Raw genomic sequence first — 14,465 nt, 5'->3', positions numbered from 1 at the left:
AGTTTACATCACTGGAGGGATAGGACATCTCAAGTATCTCTGGTTCGTGTGACATTCACATTGTACAGTGTGGGCTTTTCTGTAAACAGCTGTCATAAATCTACTCTGACAGTTCACCCATGAGAGGATGTCTGTCTGTCCAGTGTTTAGTTCCCTAGAGGTGCTATTTCATGTGAATGTGATGGTTAGTCTCATGTAACTATTCCTCATTTCCCTCTAGGCTATTTGAGTCCATGGGAACTGGATTACAGTCAGACGTTTTTCCATGCTAAAACAGCCCAAGTTCATTTGACACAGTCTTTGCCTGCTGAACCCCAAAACTCTCTCCATAAAGCCTTATTTTTGCTTTTATTTTACATCTACTACCTAGCTTGGTCAATCAGGCTTACTGCTGCGCTTGAAAGATAATGTGAGCTGTCACAAGATCTGCTATCGCCCATCATAGAAAAATAGAAGGGTTCATCATTGACTGCATACTGTAGATCCGTGAACGTTTTGACCTGTCCTAGGTGAGGTTGAACCATTAACTAATAGAGTCTGAAGCCCAATAGAGTCTGAAGCCCAATAATGTCTGAAGCCCTATTGAGTCTGAAGCCCTATTGAGTCTGAAGCCCTATTGAGTCTGAAGCCCTATTGAGTCTGAAGCCCTATTGAGTCTGAAGCCCAATAGAGTCTGAAGCCCTATTGAGTCTGAAGCCCTATTGAGTCTGAAGCCCTATTGAGTCTGAAGCCCTATTGAGTCTGAAGCTCTATTGAGTCTGAAGCCCTATTGAGTCTGAAGCCCTATTGAGTCTGAAACCCTATTGAGTCTGAAGCACTATTGAGTCTGAAGCCCTATTGACTCTGAAGCCCTATTGAGTCTGAAGCCCTATTGAGTCTGAAGCCCAATAGAGTCTGAAGCCCAATAGAGTCTGAAGCCCTATTGAGTCTGAAGCCCTATTGAGTCTGAAGCCCTATTGAGTCTGAAGCCCTATTGAGTCTGAAGCCCTATTGAGTCTGAAACCCTATTGAGTCTGAAGCCCTATTGAGTCTGAAGCCCTATTGAGTCTGAAGCCCTATTGAGTCTGAAGCACTATTGAGTGTACTGGGATTGGTCCATGTGGCCTGGGGTTTGTCATTTCACTCTGCAACAGACCTTTGCTGACATTTCACTGACCTTTCGTTAGGTCACGAGTTGGTCCCCACTGGGCACATACTTCAGTTCAACGTCTAGTTTTGATTTACATTTGGTTGAGTTGTTAGCTAACGTGAATTCAACGTGAAATCAACTAAACAATTTACCATGTCATTGGATTTTAGTTAAAAGTTGGGTTAAATAAAGACTAAATTCCCTTACCCTGATGGCTTTTAAAAAATCCAATCAGTTTTCCACTTTGTTTCAACATCACCACATATCATTTTTTTTGTTGAAACGATGTGGAAACAACATTGATTCAACCAGTTTTTGCCCAGTGGCTTTGTTGTTTTCTCCACTGCACATGTATGGGTATGACCTGAGGCACTCATCACGGCTAAGTCACTTGGTGAAGCACAGCACACCAATCGAGGCATGACGCTTTCTAATCTGCTACTGCACTGTGCCCTTGTACCCTTCGGTAACCTCATGTCACTGATAAAGTACTCTGTGTATGCTTACTCTATGCCCTTAACAACTGACTCAGGATCAGTTTGGCTGTTTAGCTGAGGGTTAAGTTTGGGGGTATGGTAAAGGAAGGTGGTACAGGCTTAGAAAAAAGGGAGCTGTCTAGAAGCTAAAAGGGTTATTCGGCTGTCCCCATAGTAGAACCCTTTGAAGAACCCTTTTTGATTCCAGGTAGAACTAGGGTTGCAAAGCTACCAGTAGTTTACCAAAGTTACCGGAATCTTCAGTCATTTTGGGTTATTAACAGCAAATATATGGCAATCTATCATAACTTTGGTAATTTATACTTGAATAACTTTTACAAAATGTATTCATACAGTATATAGGATTATTTTTTCAAATATCTGTGTCCACATTGGCCCCAGGTTTCTAGTATATATACCATCTGGTTCAAGAGAAAATACCCTAAATAATGAAACTCTGCAACTTGTACAACTATTGACTTTTTTCACAACCTCCACCAGTTTGACACTGAAACATTGTCAAAAAATGTATAGTAAAATAAATAAAAGTGTGTAAAAAAAAATTACAAATATATTTCATGCTGTAACCCTCATATTAAACACCAATGATATTCACTAAATTGATGGTTTATATTTTGGATAATGTTTTGCAGCTTTTATATTCAATGTTTTATTTGAAAATCATCTTATTTAATTATTTTATATACTGTATGTTACATGTGGTAAGGTCACACAGCGGGCCAGAGATAATTACAGACACCTGTGATAATCTGAAGTACCCAAAAGGGACACTAGATGTCTTGTGATAGATTAAATAACATCCTTGAAAGATACCAACATTCTGGTAATTTACTGGTAAACTTGTAAAGTTTCCAGTAATATACCCTCCCTTTGCAATGCTAGGTAGAACCCTTTTGGTTCCAGGTAAAAACCCTTCTGGGTTCCATATTGAACCTTTTTCACAGAGGGTTTGTACATGGAACCCAAAAGGGTTATCTTATGGGGACAGCCAAAGAACCCTTTTTGGAGTGTATAGCTGATCCTAAACCAGTGGTTAAGTGCGTAGCGTAAACAGGAGCTGAAAAAAAGGTCTGGTCCAGAAACAACTCAAAGTCCCGAAGCCCTAGGCACTTCATGTAGACTAGTCTGAAAGAAGCCCTGGGCACTTCATGTAGACTAGATCTGAAAGAAGCCCTGGGCACTTCATGTAGACTAGATCTGAAAGAAGCCCTGGGCACTTCATGTAGACTAGATCTGAAAGAAGCCCTGGGCAGTTCATGTAGACTAGATCTGAAAGAAGCCCTGGGCACTTCATGTAGACTAGATCTGAAAGAAGCCCTGGGAACTTCATGTAGACTAGATCTGAAAGAAGCCCTGGGAACTTCATGTAGACTAGTCTGAAAGAAGCCCTAGGCACTTCATGTAGACTAGTCTGAAAGAAGCCCTAGGCACTTCATGTAGACTAGTCTGAAAGAAGTCCTAGGCACAGATCTATAAGAATTGGACAAATCAGAATGCAAGGTGCCATTTTTATTATACTGCTTACAGCTATCCAATGTTTTCAGATCTACACAGTGCCCTGGGACCTAAGTAAGGGCTAGTGCTTTGTTTCTGGACTGGGCCAATGGGACTCCTGTACTGTAAGTGCTGGCTTCGTGTGTGTAACCTCACTTCCTGTCCTGTCTCCCCTGCAGCAGAGAGTGGTGTGACTCTACTGCAGCTGATCGGAGACCTGCCTCCTGATGAATCCCGTGCCGGTCCGGGGGGGAAACCCGCCTACTACTTCGGAGGGCTGGACGGGCTTACTGCTGCGGGACAGCCGGCCCTGGCCCACCTCCCCAACCCCTTCTACAGAGACTTCTCCCTGGTCTTCCAAATCATCCCCTCCAGCCCCGGGGTCCTCTTCTCCATCACAGACGCCTCCCAGAAGTTCATGTATGTGGGGGTGAAGCTGAGCGCCCCGGACGCTGACGGCAGGAATCAGAAGATTCTGTTCTACTACACAGAGCCCGACTCTGAGGCCTCGTACCTGGCCGCTAGTTTCACTGTGCCCTCCCTGGACCTAGTCTCCTGGACCAAGTTCTCTCTGTCCGTGTTCAATGACCAGGTGACCTTCTTCATGGGGTGCGACGCCTCTGGGAAGACGGTGAAGTTGGAGCGCTCGCCGGATGACATGGAGCTGGACAGGGGGGCAGGCATCTTCGTGGGTCAGGCGGGAGGCGCGGACCCTGACAGGTTCGAGGTACAGTATGGATCGCCAACCACACCTCTAATGCTGACCTGACCACACATATTTACCTCTAATTTTATTGTTCCCTCATGTAAAACATCTTTATTGTTCCCTCATGTAAAACATCTTTATTGTTATCTCATGTAAAACATCTTTATTGTTCCCTCATGTAAAACATCTTTATTGTTCCCTCATGTAAAACATCTCCATGGTTCCCTCTTGTAAAATATCTTCATGGTTCCCTCTTGTAAAATATCTTTATTCTTCCCTCATGTAAAATATCTTTATTCTTCCCTCATGTAAAATATCTTTATTGTTCTCTCATGTAAAACATCTTTATTGTTCCCTCATGTAATACATCTTCATGGTTCCCTCTTGTAAAATATCTTTATTCTTCCCTCATGTAAAACATTGGTATAACTCTTCCCTAAAGTCTCTGTCGTTCTGCACCCCCACCCCCAACCCTCGCTCTGGTGTCAAACCCCATGTGACCATCACATGTGGTTAGACGGGTCAGTGACTATGCTGAGGGGTCAAAGTTTAAAGGCCAGACGACAGGACAGGTCAGCAAATAGATTTACTAGAGGGAGGAGGGGTTAGTAGTGCTGTTAGTGAGATGTGACTGGCTGTCTGGCTTTCCTGTTGCCAGTGACACATACCTGACTGAGATTCCTGTGGGAGCGATTAGTGAGGGATTTACCCCCAAACAACGTGTGGGTTTAGGTTTCATCTCACTCACACCTGCTGTTTTTAACAGTGTGTTGAAACGTGCATTCTCATAGTCTAACTCTATCAGGCCCCTGGGAGAGATTTAGAACCCTGTCTGTTGTTTCTGCAAGACTCTGTCTGTTCTGAGTTAGTAAGGCCACGGTCAGTCAGACACATCCTCTTTACATTTTATTGTATATTAATGGCTTAGATCCTGACTGGCATCATTAAATTCATACTGCCCCAATGGCTATACAGTATCTCCTTTCTCACAGTCATCAGTGTGTTTGTCTGTCTCTGTGTGTGTGCCTGTGTGTCTGTGCGTGTTGTGCAGGGGGCGATTGCTGAGCTGAACGTGGTGGGTAACCCTCGAGCAGCTGAGCTACTCTGTGAAGACGATGATGACTCAGACGCTGTGAGTGATTAGACTGTAGAACCAGACACAGTTTAGTAGGAATATGATATGATTCATGTCAACTAACGTTTTCTCAAATGCCTTGACTTGTCTCTGTTTGTCTTGCTGTCTCTCTCTCTCTCTCTCTGTCTCTCTCTCAGGCCTCAGGTGACTTTGGCAGTGGGGATGGGGACAGAAGAGAGACCGGCAAAACTGTAAAGGTATCTTCTTTGTCCTATGTTGTCCTGTTAATCTATTCTGTGATGTGGAATTAGAAGGAAGGATTTACTGTGAAAGTATTGGATCAGGGTCTGTGTCCTTTCTAACCTTCCTCTCCTCCCTCCTGTCAGACCACCCCTCCATCTCTCCGACCGGTGCCAGAGCCCCCTCTGACATCATCAGTGAGCGACAGGCTCTCAGAAACAGGTCAGTGGGCTGAGTCGAACAATGATGACATCATCTGTAAAGTTATCCTCTAAAATATTACTTAGGTTTATTGAAAATGCGCATATAATAGTCAACCAACCAAGCTATATTTAGAGTAACTGCAGTGCTAACAGTGCTAACAAAAACTGTTGATGTAAAAACTGTGAAACTATCTGTCATGCAAATATGTACCTAGTGTAATACCACTACTTGAGAACCTTGTTGCTCGTTAGATACGGTATGCTGGGATATACAGCACACTAGCACCTTCTAGTGGAGAAGGTAGACATTACCTTTAATTTTCCTTCAAGAGTGGCTGATTGTAAAGGAAAAGGAAAGGGGGATACCTAGTCAGTTGTACAACTGAATGTATTCAACGGAAATGTGGCTTCCCCATTTAACCCCTCTGAGGGGGGGGGGGGGGGGGGGGGGCTTCCTTAGTCGACATCCACGTCATCGGTGCCTGGATTAACTACCTTGCTCAGGGGCAGAATGATAGATTTTTAACTTGTCAGCTCGGGGATTCGATCCAGCAACCTTTAGGTTACTGCCCCAACATTGTTGATCATTGTTAGTGTTTTCTAGTGTACGAACTAGGCATGCAGGTAAGTGTGTTTGTGTTGATTGACTGTAGGTGACAGGAATCATCAGACCTCAGTAGAGTCCAGACCAGGGTCAGGAGGTCAACCAGGTAGGTCACTGGAAACTTTGTCTGTCCGTCCGTCCGTCCGTCTGTCTGTCTGGCTATATTATAAACACTCTCCAATGAGGTCCAGTGGAGACAGTATACCCTTACCACTCCATGTCAGAATTCAGGGAAGCTGCACTGGACTAGGTTGATGAGATCTCATCATGCCCTCAGCATGTCCTGTCTGCATGGAACTCTGTGGAGTAGGTTGGCATGGAACTCTGTGGAGTAGGTTGGCATGGAACTCTGTGGAGTAGGTTGGCATGGAGCTGTGTGGAGTAGGTTGGCATGGAACTGTGTGGAGTAGGTTGGCATGGAACTGTGTGGAGTAGGTTGGCATGGAACTGTGTGGAGTAGGTTGGCATGGAACTGTGTGGAATAGTTTGGCATGGAAGGGGAGGACAAAGGTAGTAGGACGCTAACTGAGGATAGAGGATGCTAGTGAAAGTGATGATGACAGCAACATTCATGCCGATGATGACCACGATGTTACTTCTGACGTCTATTCTAACACCCACCTCTCCCTCTCTCTGTGTCTCTCTCCCTCTCTATGTGTCTCTCTGTGTATCGTCAGGCCCTACTGGTTCTAACAGGGAGAAGGGGGACAGAGGGGAGAAGGGCAGTCCAGGGGACAGAGGTCCCGCCGGGCCAAAGGGGGACTCGGGGTCTTTCTCCAGCTCTGCCTCTTCCTCTGGCTCTTCATCAGGCGGAGGAGAACGTGGAGAAAAGGTACTGCATGCTGCCTGGCACACTACTGTGTGTTATACACCCCTTATAACTGATGACCCCCATAGCTGATTACATCTGATTCAGACAGACCTCATACATGCCTCTGAAACACATGTAATACTTCCAACATTACATACAACTTGTCTTTGTCTCCTTTTTCTTTCAGGGAGACACAGGCTTGAAGGTACGTTTTGACTTTGTCCTTCCCAGCTTCTTTTTATTTGACTTCATCTTAGCTAGTCATTGAAGTGATCAGATTAAATAGGTAGTTGATGGTTTTCTTCCCACAGGGCAGTTCTGGGTTCGGTTACCCAGGCTCCAAGGGGGACCGTGGCGTACCTGGTCCCCCTGGCCCTCCTGGCCCTGGGGGGCCAGCTGCCCAGGTTGTGAGGCTAGGGGACGGCTCTGTGGTGCAGCCAGTGGCCGGGCCAATGGGACCGATGGGGCCCCCAGGGGTCAAAGGACCAGCAGGACCCCAGGGACCAGAGGGAGAGGCGGTGAGTTGTACCATACCTTCTGACATACAGTGCATTCGGAAAGTATTCAGACTAAAAACCTGTTTGTGCTTTGTCATTATGGGGTATTGTGTGTAGATTGCTGATTTATTTAATCCATTTTAGAATAAGGCTGTAACGTAACAAAGTGTGGAAAAAGTCAAGGGGTCTGAATACTTTCCGTAGGCACTGTATTCCTGGTAGAGCATTCTCACTTTATTTGGTTTCAGTACTTGTACATTTTCTTTGAATTGACTGTAACAAACCATATCTATTTCATTCCCCAGGGGGATCCAGGAGAGGATGGCAAATTAGTGAGTGTCACTTTCTGATGTTTTATCCCATTGATCTCATGTCATGGTTTTTTATTCATTGTTAATTGTGTGAGGAGAAATACAGTGGTAGTCAGATGTCATTATTGATAAGCGGTGGTGGTCAGTAGCAGTGGTCAGACAGTGTCAGCCTCACTAAGCTGTGTCTTCTCTCTCTGTCCCACCACAACTTAGGGACCTGCCGGAGACAGAGGGTTCCCAGGAACACAAGGAGACTCAGGGGTCAAAGGACAAAAGGTAAAGGCCAGAAGCCATTTATTTAAGAGCATGAGTATTTGAATATTATCGGAGGTGCCCAAAGGTTAAATACTGAGTGTTTTCCCTGTGACCTCTCCAGGGGGATCGTGGTGATGGTCACCCAGGACCCAGGGGTCCTCCAGGGCCACCTGGACACCCAGGCCCAGGGACAGTTGATCGCGCTGTGAGTCAACCACTACAGCATCAGGCCATTCAGCCCATTAATTCATGTGGATCAGACATGAATATACCAATATACCACTTTTAATGTTTCTTCATTTGTCCCTAGACATTTGTGGATATGGAAGGCTCAGGAGGATTCCCAGATTTGGAGAAAATACAGGTATGTTTTAGCTGATGGAGAGATTTTGAGTTTGGCCCAGAAAAACAACTTTTCACAAACTGTATATTGTGAAACCCAAGACTGTTGTGTTGACTGTTTCTTTAGACTCTCCGTGGTTTACCAGGCCCCCCCGGCCCCCCAGGTCCCCCTGGCCCCTCAGCCGGTGGTGTAAGCTCCCATGAGTCAGGCTCTTTCGGGCCCCCTGGACCTCCCGGACAGGACGGGGCCCGTGGCCTACCAGTGAGGACCCTCTCTCTACTATATCTGACATGACCATATGTTTTGTGCCTAGTTAACTGTAGACAGCACAACTACAGCATTGAAATGAATGTCTTGATTTGTTGACCATTATGTATTGATATCATGCTGTGTTTTTCAGGGGCCCGCTGGTCCACCTGGCAGGCCTGGAACCCCAGGACCCAGTAGCGGAGAGAAGGTATGAGACAGGGAGGAGACTTATTTTATTTCAGCTCAAATGATCATACTAAACTCAGCAGAAAAATAAACGTCCTCTCACTGTCAACTGCGTTTATTTTCAGCAAACATAACATGTGTAAATATTTGTATGAACATAACAAGATTCCACAACTGAAACATAAACTGAACAAGTTCCACAGACATGTGACTAACAGAAATTGAATAATGTGTCCCTGAACAAAGGGGGGGTCAAAATCAAAAGTATCAGTCAGTATCTGGTGTGGCCACCAGCTGCATTAAGTACTGCAGTGCATCTCCTCCTCATGGACTGCACCAGATTTGCCAGTTCTTGCTGTGAGATGTTACCCCACTCTTCCACCAAGGCACCTGCAAGTTCCCGGACATTTCTGGGGGGAATGGCCCTAGCCCTCACCCTCCGACCCAACAGGTCCCAGACGTGCTCAATGGATTGAGATCCGGGCTCTTCGCTGGCCATGGCAGAACACTGACATTCCTGTCTTGCAGGAAATCATGCACAGAACGAGCAGTATGTCTGGTGGCATTGTCATGCTGGAGGGTCATGTCAGGATGAGCCTGCAGGAAGGGTACCACATGAGGGAGGAGGATGTCTTCAATGTAATGCACAGCGTTGAGATTGCCTGCAATGATAACAAGATCAGTCCGATGATGCTGTGACACACCGCCCCAGACCATGACGGACTCTCCACCTCCAAATCAATCCCGCTCCAGAGTACAGGCCTCGGTGTAACGCTCATTCCTTCGACGATAAACGCGAATCCGACCATCACCCCCGGTGAGACAAAATCGCGACTCGTCAGTGAAGAGCACTTTTTGCCAGTCCTGTCTGGTCCAGCGATGGTGGGTTTGTGCCCATAGGCGACTCTCTCAGCCTATTGCGGACAGTCTGAGCACTGATGGAGGGATTGTGCATTCCTGGTGTAACTCGGGCAGTTGTTGTTGCCATCCTGTACCTGTCCCGCAGGTGTGATGTTCGGATGTACCGATCCTGTGCAGGTGTTGTTACACGTGGTCTGCCACTGCGAGGACGATCAGCTGTCCGTCCTGTCTCCCTGTAGCATTGTCTTAAGCGTCTCACAGTACGGACATTGCAATATATTGCCCTGGCCACATCTGCAGTTCTCATGCCTCCTTGCAACATGCCTAAGGCATGTTCACGCAGATGAGCAGGGACCCTGGGCATCTTTCTTTTGGTGTTTTTCAGAGTCAGTAGAAAGGCCTCTTTAGTGTCCTAAGTTTTCATAACTGACCTTAATTGCCTACCGTCTGTAAGCTGTTAAGGCTTAACGACCGTTCCACAGGTGCATGTTCATTAATTGTTTATGGTTCATTGAACAAGCATGGGAAACAGTGTTTAACCCCTTTACAATGAAGATCTGTGAAGTTATTTGGATTTCTACAAATTATCTTTGAAAGACAGGGTCCTGAAAAAGGGGTGTTTCTTTTTTTGCTGAGTTTATATATCACTGTATACAGCACACACAGAACTGGACCTTTGTATAGGGATCCTTTTGAGATGATTGTCTCTTTCTCTCTCTGTATCTCTCTTTCCCCATCTTTCTCTCCCTCTCATCCGCAGGGAGAAGCTGGTGATCTAGGTCTTCCAGGGCCCAGTGGAGAGAGGGTGAGCTCTGAAATACACCCATACTATCCCACCTCTAATCTTAAATATAAATATATAGCTATTTTCACTTTGACCTTGTTTCTTTGGTGCTGTTTGGTGTGGGACTTCTTCTAGAGATCGATAGTCTAAACATGATGTTGGTGTGGGACTTCTCCTAGAGATCGATAGTCTAAACATGATGTTGGTGTGGGACTTCTCCTAGAGATCAATAGTCTAAACATGATGTTGGTGTGGGACTTCTTCTAGAGATCAATAGTCTAAACATGATGTTGGTGATGGACTTCTCCTAGAGATCAATAGTCTAAACATGATGTTGGTGGTGGGACTTCTCCTAGAGATCGATAGTCTAAACATGATGTTGGTGGTGGGACTTCTCCTAGAGATCGATAGTCTAAACATGATGTTGGTGATGGACTTCTCCTAGAGATCAATAGTCTAAACATGATGTTGGTGGTGGGACTTCTCCTAGAGATCAATAGTCTAAACATGATGTTGGTGTGGGACTTCTCCTAGAGATCGATAGTCTAAACATGATGTTGGTGTGGGACTTCTTCTAGAGATCAATAGTCTAAACATGATGTTGGTGATGGACTTCTCCTAGAGATCAATAGTCTAAACATGATGTTGGTGGTGGGACTTCTCCTAGAGATCGATAGTCTAAACATGATGTTGGTGATGGGACTTCTCCTAGAGATCGATAGTCTAAACATGATGTTGGTGATGGACTTCTCCTAGAGATCAATAGTCTAAACATGATGTTGGTGATGGGACTTCTCCTAGAGATCGATAGTCTAAACATGATGTTGGTGATGGGACTTCTCCTAGAGATCGATAGTCTAAACATGATGTTGGTGGTGGGACTTCTCCTAGAGATCGATAGTCTAAACATGATGTTGGTGATGGGACTTCTCCTAGAGATCGATAGTCTAAACATGATGTTGGTGGTGGGACTTCTCCTAGAGATCAATAGTCTAAACATGATGTTGGTGATGGACTTCTCCTAGAGATCGATAGTCTAAACATGATGTTGGTGATGGGACTTCTCCTAGAGATCAATAGTCTAAACATGATGTTGGTGGTGGGACTTCTCCTAGAGATCGATAGTCTAAACATGATGTTGGTGATGGACTTCTCCTAGAGATCAATAGTCTAAACATGATGTTGGTGATGGACTTCTCCTAGAGATCAATAGTCTAAACATGATGTTGGTGATGGACTTCTCCTAGAGATCGATAGTCTAAACATGATGTTGGTGATGGACTTCTCCTAGAGATCAATAGTCTAAACATGATGTTGGTGGTGGGACTTCTTCTAGAGATCGATAGTCTAAACATGATGTTGGTGTGGGACTTCTCCTAGAGATCGATAGTCTAAACATGATGTTGGTGATGGACTTCTCCTAGAGATCAATAGTCTAAACATGATGTTGGTGGTGGGACTTCTCCTAGAGATCGATAGTCTAAACATGATGTTGGTGATGGGACTTCTCCTAGAGATCAATAGTCTAAACATGATGTTGGTGATGGGACTTCTCCTAGAGATCGATAGTCTAAACATGATGTTGGTGATGGGACTTCTCCTAGAGATCGATAGTCTAAACATGATGTTGGTGGTGGGACTTCTCCTAGAAATCGATAGTCTAAACATGATGTTGGTGAGGGTTTTCTCACAGATACAGATCTTCTCCCTTATGCTTGTCTCCCTCTAGTAAAACTCTTTGTCTGCCTTCTCCTCCTTTTTGACCAGTATCTTTAGTGAAGGTGATGGGTCACAGGTACTACTGGGTCTCCTGCTATTGGTTCCTTGGTTTCGACTGCATACTATTGGTTCCTTGGTTTCGGCTGCATTCATCACGTGGGGGAATCAACTCACTGAGAAAAACTCTAATTCTCAGTGTGTTCATTATAGGACAAATGGAACATTTGCTTGCTTGTTTGACTTCTGACATAACATCTTAAATAGCATGTCGTTGCTTAAGATATTTTACCATCAGTCTGGATGTTTAATATTGGAACTAAACTATATGCAGTCATTGGTTTTTATAATAGTTTTTTATTATTTTCAATATTGATTTACATTGCTTGTTATAGTAATAATTCAGCTTAAATGTGTTTCCAATTTTGTGGAATGCTTCTTTATTTGTCTGTTAGCATGCTGTGTCAATTATGTCTACATGTAAATGGACTGCTGATTTTTACACACACACACACACACACACTTACAATCTCTCTCTATCTCTGTCTCTCACCTCTTCGCTCCTAACCACCAGGGTTCTCAGGGTGACCCTGGAGTGCCTGGTCAGGCAGGGCAGGGGGGCTTGGCTGGGCTTCCTGGGCCCATGGGACCGATTGGGCCTCCAGGACCACCCGGACCCCCCGGACCTTCCTACCCCGTGCGTTATGTGAGTACTGTACACAACTCCTGCCACCCACCCAGACTACATCAACTACAGCTTAACCTCCCACCCAAAGCTCCCTTCATACAAATTGTTACCCAATTGACTACATACTGTGTATTTGACGACATATATTTTTGTGGAATAGTCTTTTTTGAACTGTATCTGTGTCCTCTCTGTGTAGGGTGACAGGGAGGGTTCCGGAGTGACGGGGGTCAATGGTGTTGCTGGAGTGATAGGGATTCCAGGACCACAGGTGATCTATAAATTGCCATCCACTCATCATTTGGATTGCCTTTACGATCACGTCAACTAATACATAGTCACATATCCATTGTTCTTCAGGGTCCGCCCGGAATCGCTGGCCTTCCGGTAAGAACCAGGAAATCCCTTTGAATATTGCTAAGTTTGATTGGAGGCCATATCTTTGTTATATAGCAATGCTTACTGTATTCCTGTCATCATCCAGGGAAGATCTGGTTTGCCTGGGCTTTCGGGAGAGAAGGGGAGCGAGGGAGCAAGAGGACAGAATGGAACACCAGGGATGGACGGATTCCCAGGAATATTGGTAGAAGATCATTATCCCTCAGCCACCTCCCCAGACTCTATTAGAACATTACTTAGGCTTTAGAGTAACCCACGCAAAGTGCACTAACCTATTCTCTTTTGTTTCTTGTGTATACACAGGGAGACAAAGGGGAGAGGGGAGACAGAGGGGAAAGGGTGAGTTACCTACTCCTGATTACCATATTTTGGTGGTTGATTTTTTAAATTTTATTTTATTGCTTCTTTAATCAGCACAACAGTTTTCAGCTGTTTTCTAATGATCAATTCGCTTTTTAAAATGATCAACTTGGATTAGCTAACACAACGTGCCATTGGAACACTTGAGTGATGGTTGCTGATAATGGGCCTCCTGATAATGGGCCTCCTACACCTATGTAGATATTCCATAAAAAATCTGCAGTTTCCAGCTACAACAGTCATTTACAACATTAACAATGTTTACACTGTATTTCTGATCAATTTGATGTTATTTTAAATGGACAAAACATTTGCTTTTCTTTCAAAAACAAAGACTTTTCTAAATGACCCCAAACTTTTAGCGTAAGTCGTCTATTGATTGTCCCACGGCTCTCATGTTGTTGTGTGTGTGGTGTTGTAGGGTGAGCCAGGACGTGAAGGGGGACCCCCTGGACCTCCAGGAGCCCCTGGCCCACCGGGACAGATCTACCAGACCTCAGGCAGTGTGAGTGTGGCTGTGTACTGTACGGTCTAGTCTGCTCTGGATCATAGTGATGTTTCAGTGACACAACTGACCTACCTGTCTCTGTCTCGTTGTAGTTTGATGGAGTTCTTGGGAATCAAGGCCAGGTGAGAATTTGACTCAGCAGACAGTCACTATGTTACTCTACATGCAGTTTTATAATGTCTTATAATGTTTTATAAAGTCACCCCAACCCTTATTTCCTTTTCTCCAGGGAGGACCAGGTCTTCCCGGCCGGGCAGGATTCCCAGTACGTATCAGTATCACACTGCCAATGAACACACACACAGTGGAGTGGAGACATTTACCTTTACTGTTTCTAAAGATATTTCACAGTTGAAACATACCAAATAGTGTAACGGACAGTTCTGTACTAGACGTATGTTGGAGATTGCGCCAAAAACGATTTTATAACATGTTAATGGAACATTTAAAAAATATATATTTCACAGTTGAAACACCTTAATAGTGCTCCCTAATATTTCAAAAAACAATGCTGTACGGCCTACTAGTTGTATATTGAAAACTGCCTAAAAC

General features: G+C 44.8%; 1 protein-coding gene across 1 annotated transcript in view; it reads left to right on the top strand.

Moving 5' to 3' along the window:
* Window positions 1–14,465, top strand: part of LOC120051446 (collagen alpha-1(XVIII) chain-like) — a 75,116-nt gene that overhangs the window by 46,296 nt on the left and 14,355 nt on the right. The window contains exons 2-23 of the mRNA XM_038998308.1: window positions 3,300–3,847; window positions 4,878–4,958; window positions 5,099–5,158; window positions 5,288–5,363; window positions 6,626–6,780; window positions 6,947–6,964; window positions 7,071–7,277; window positions 7,562–7,588; window positions 7,781–7,843; window positions 7,944–8,027; window positions 8,133–8,186; window positions 8,292–8,426; window positions 8,566–8,622; window positions 10,222–10,266; window positions 12,536–12,667; window positions 12,846–12,917; window positions 13,007–13,033; window positions 13,131–13,229; window positions 13,349–13,384; window positions 13,827–13,910; window positions 14,006–14,035; window positions 14,143–14,178. Coding sequence (XP_038854236.1) covers window positions 3,300–3,847; window positions 4,878–4,958; window positions 5,099–5,158; window positions 5,288–5,363; window positions 6,626–6,780; window positions 6,947–6,964; window positions 7,071–7,277; window positions 7,562–7,588; window positions 7,781–7,843; window positions 7,944–8,027; window positions 8,133–8,186; window positions 8,292–8,426; window positions 8,566–8,622; window positions 10,222–10,266; window positions 12,536–12,667; window positions 12,846–12,917; window positions 13,007–13,033; window positions 13,131–13,229; window positions 13,349–13,384; window positions 13,827–13,910; window positions 14,006–14,035; window positions 14,143–14,178 — 2,126 coding nt within the window. The remainder of the gene's footprint in view (window positions 1–3,299; window positions 3,848–4,877; window positions 4,959–5,098; window positions 5,159–5,287; window positions 5,364–6,625; window positions 6,781–6,946; window positions 6,965–7,070; window positions 7,278–7,561; window positions 7,589–7,780; window positions 7,844–7,943; window positions 8,028–8,132; window positions 8,187–8,291; window positions 8,427–8,565; window positions 8,623–10,221; window positions 10,267–12,535; window positions 12,668–12,845; window positions 12,918–13,006; window positions 13,034–13,130; window positions 13,230–13,348; window positions 13,385–13,826; window positions 13,911–14,005; window positions 14,036–14,142; window positions 14,179–14,465) is intronic.

The sequence above is a fragment of the Salvelinus namaycush genome, chromosome 7 (assembly GCF_016432855.1).
Source record: "Salvelinus namaycush isolate Seneca chromosome 7, SaNama_1.0, whole genome shotgun sequence".
Classification (NCBI taxonomy): Eukaryota; Metazoa; Chordata; class Actinopteri; order Salmoniformes; family Salmonidae; genus Salvelinus; species Salvelinus namaycush.
Note: the sequence above shows the minus strand (reverse complement) of the source record. Positions and strands in the feature narration are given on the sequence as shown.